The sequence below is a fragment of the Hyperoodon ampullatus genome (assembly GCF_949752795.1).
Source record: "Hyperoodon ampullatus genome assembly, chromosome: 12".
NCBI classification, from domain to species: domain Eukaryota; kingdom Metazoa; phylum Chordata; class Mammalia; order Artiodactyla; family Ziphiidae; genus Hyperoodon; species Hyperoodon ampullatus.
Window position 1 is genome coordinate 8651980 of NC_136925.1, and position 3947 is coordinate 8655926.

General features: G+C 49.9%; 1 protein-coding gene across 1 annotated transcript; it reads left to right on the forward strand.

The window, feature by feature from the left end:
* Positions 1-3607: 3607 nt before the first annotated feature.
* LOC307061231 (developmental pluripotency-associated 5 protein-like) lies at positions 3608-3947 on the forward strand (the record flags this gene model as incomplete). The annotated part of the gene is made up of 2 exons (XM_079716274.1): positions 3608-3719; positions 3793-3947. 2 exons carry the CDS (start codon positions 3608-3610, stop codon positions 3945-3947), a joined length of 267 nt encoding a protein of 88 aa, XP_079572400.1.

Sequence of the window (3947 nt, forward strand, 5' to 3'; positions counted from 1 at the left end):
TGACAAGCTAACCGTTCGCCCCACCGGAATGTCAACTCTAGAAAAGTTGAGATTTAAAAAAAATAGACAGTATGTAATATTACATATTGAGGACAGTTTTCTAAGAAAAGGACGCCAGCTTGGCTGCTCGGGTTTGGATCTTGGCTTAGCCTCTTTAGCGATGGAGCAATGAACCTTGTGCTTTGGTTCCCCATCTGTAATAGGATAAGATGTGTCGCATGCATTGTAGTGAGGATATCAAGTCTTAGAACAATGTCTGACACCATGGGCAGTCAAACGTGATTTCTTGAATGCATGAAGGACAGGCTGCAGGACTGGAGCTGGATTGCTCCCTCCCAGGCTTATGGAGGAGGGACTCCAGCCTCCAGCCCCTGTTCTCACATTGAAGGCTCCGTGAGGGGAACTGGGAAGTCCTTTGTCAAGGGCACTGTTTTCCTGCCTCCTGGAAATGCAGGAGGGTGTGTCTGTTTCCTGGTGTCTTTGGAGGCCATACAGCCTTCAGGTCACCAGGAAGTAAAGGTACATTTTGGCATGCTACTGAAGTTCATTTAGAGGAGGGGAAGAGACTAGGCAGGTACCCTATTGGCATCCTGACAGCCTCTCTTCCAACCTTTGAGAATTGCACCAGCACTCTGGCCTGGAAGTCATGGACCACTCAGCACAGCTCCTGCCCAGAATTTTGGAGGAGAAATCAGTCCCACCTTTCCCACATCCCCAAGAAATGATGATTGTTAAAACCACTGGCCCTCTGATTTTGAAGAACTAGACACACGTAAGTGACTTTCCTCCTGTTTGGAGGGTCAGGAGGGACAGTTGGCTCAGCTCCGTGTGGAAAGAGGCCAAGAGTATCTACAAAGGTTGACCTGCCTTGCAGATTTGTTCCTTCCCGGTACGAAGAGCTGATAGGCTCTCATGGGACAATCATTCGGTGTCAGGTTCGGAGGCTATTGCAGGGCCCAAGATGCTACAGGTCAAGGAGGGGCTCGTGTTGGGATCAGGTGGGGTCTGGGCAGGAGGCCTCTCGGTTTCCAGGGAAGAGACTGCCTCTGATCCTGGTCACCTCAAGGGGGTCCCTTGTGGCTTTGGGCACATTTTGAATGCAAGGGCCTTGGCAAGATACTTCTGGATACCTGATAACAGTTGCAACAGTTCCCTACAATCTCACCCAGGGACACCTGCAAACTTCCTTTTTTCTGATCTGTTAGGTGAACAGTCTCCCTTTTGTACTTCTTGCTTGAGTCTCCTTATGGACCAACAGTTGTGGCCCCCAAATTAGCCTCAGCCAGTGCACCCTTTAAAGAATCAGTTGGCAGTGAATGATTGTGGGCATATAAACTGTAAAGTTATGAACCCCAATTTGGCAGTGTAGAGGGGGCATAAAAAACTGCCCTTGCCTCTAAGTCTAGAAATTCCCTAAGGGCAGTGCTTCAAAATGTAGAACACAGCTTTAGGTTAGTTAATCTGTGTCAAAAGTATCAAGCTTGGAAATTTAAGACTGTGCTATAAATTCCATGCATGCCCTGGACTGAAGATTTTTCAGCACTAATAAATAAATAAATAAATAAATAAATAAATAATAAAAATCCTAAGCAACACAAGACTTTGAGCAAATACATAGAAAAATTTTGGAAATAGTAACCTGAAGGTTAAAAAAAAATGGTTGTCTTGTGGTGGTCCTTTTTTTTGAGTTTGAAGCTCTTGATCAATTTTCCGCCAAGGGTAAGCGAAAGGGCAACACAACCACTGCAGAGGGTGTGGGTTCGATCCCTGGTGGGGAAAGTAAGATCCCACATGTTGCATGGTGCAGCCAAAAAAATAAAACTAAAAAGAAAAAAAAAGTCAAGGCACAGTTATATGTTTTTTTTTTTTGACGTAAGGCTGTACATCAAATGAGGTATTATTGAGAGTTTACACAATCCAGATCTAAAGGCCATGTGACTCCCTTATGGAGATCAAGAAGGAATGTTACCTTTTAAAGAGTTGTCCCAGTGATCTTGGGAGAATGTTGCTCTTTATGGTTGAGCGGGTATTTCTGCAGATGGGGGAGCTCCGCTGATGCATATTGCTGATACACGATGCTGAGATGCAGAGCAGAGGGGAGAGAGGAGGCCAAAGGGCACAGAAACTTTTTTGTGTTTAAATTTTTCTTGTCTTGCAATGAAATGCAAATTTCACTTCACAACAGGTAAGGTGCATCTCAACGGAATAATTCCAGTGAGCCCAGACTCTTACATCTTGCCATCCAGAGAAAAGCACTAATATCGCTAACGTGAGATGTCTGTTTTTTGTTATTAGTGGTAGTCTTCTGATGCTCAGCTACATTTTTTTTTTTTCAACAGAAACTCCTATATATCCTGTCTCCTCCAATACCTCTTTGGTGCAGTTCCTCAAAGCTACCTGAGAGGCTGTCTCGCGGGCTGTAGTTCTCATTTGCCCCAAATAAAACTTAACTCACACCTCTCACGTTGTGCATTTTCTTTTTTTCAGTCAACCAGAGAGGTAATCTGTTAGAAAGAGATGAGTCTACATTGACATGTAATTAGCACTGAGAAAGTCCATAGTTTACATCAAGGTTCACTCTTGGAGTGTTTTTTTTTTTTTTGCGGTACGCGGGCCTCTCACTGTTGTGGCCTCTCCCGTTGCGGAGCACAGGCTCCGGACGTGCAGGCTCAGCGGCCATGGCTCACGGGCCTAGCCGCTCCGCGGCATGTGGGATCTTCCCAGACCGGGGCACGAATCCCTGTCCTCTACATTGGCAGGCAGATTCTCAACTACTTTACCACCAGGGAAACCCAGCAATCTGTTTTTTAAATGAATAAAACAAGTTTGTTTAGGGCCTGAAGGCCGGACCACATAGTGTAGGCCACGTGAGCTTCAAAATCCGGGTAGATTCCAAAGTTCCAGACTCAGGGGATTCAAGGAACGTGAACCGTGGGGCACTTCAGAGCCCCCATCAGGACCCTGGAAGAAAATGAATATCGGAATCTCGTTTTCCTCTTTGTTAAGTGGCCGGAGCGACCCCTCAGATCCCTGAAGTTGCAGGGGTCGCCCTGCAGTGAAGTCCTGGAGTCCGGCTCCCTTAGGCCAAGGGAAGACACACCCTCCTTTGGAACGGGGAAGGCAGGGACTCGATTTGGCAGCTGGGTGGCCGTCGCACCCCCAAACCTGTACTGCTTTGCGAGGTTCAGGCCCAGCCACTGTTTCTAGAATAACAAGGGTTTCTAGCGCCGTCTCCCCACTCACTCCCAAGGTGAAGGGATTTTGGTGCAGAGGAAACGAGTCAAAGCAGGTGGGAGCCCGAGTCAACTCGGAGACAGCTGGGCTCACCCGCGCTCGGGAGCCGGAGGTGGGGCGGGGAAGGGCCCTGGACAGTCAACCGGAAACCAAGGCGGCGCGGGACGTGTGGGGCGTGGCGAGTGCGGGATTGCACTGCTGGGCCGGGAGCGGACCGGGGGCGGGGCCTGGATGGGGCGTGGCGTGGCCTGGATGCGGGTTGGCCAGGGGCGTGGGGCGTGGCCCGCCCAGGTACTTAACTTTCCGCCGGAAGCATCGTTCCACCCAGTCTAGGTCCCAGCTCCAGGCAGGGTTTTGTTTAGACGCCCTGAAGATGGGGAAGCTGCCCAAGCGGAACGACATCCCACCTTGGGTGGGGGCTCCCGAAGTCTTGAAGGAGCCCGAGGTGTTCCAGGTCCAGACGGGGCTTCTGGAAGCCGTGTTCGGTGAGTGAGCCCAGTCCTGACCCGGGTGCCCCGGCCCTCCTGGGCCCGAGCGCTCATTTTCTCGCCTAAACAGGCCCCGACGGATCTCGAATCCCATTCGTCGAGCAGGTGGGCACAGTCATGCTCCAGATGAAGGGTCTGGAAACTTGGGACGTCGCCGAAGTCATGGTTTACGGCTCTTACTTGTGCAAGTTCCAGACCAAGTGGATGCTCCAGTCCGTGGCCTAG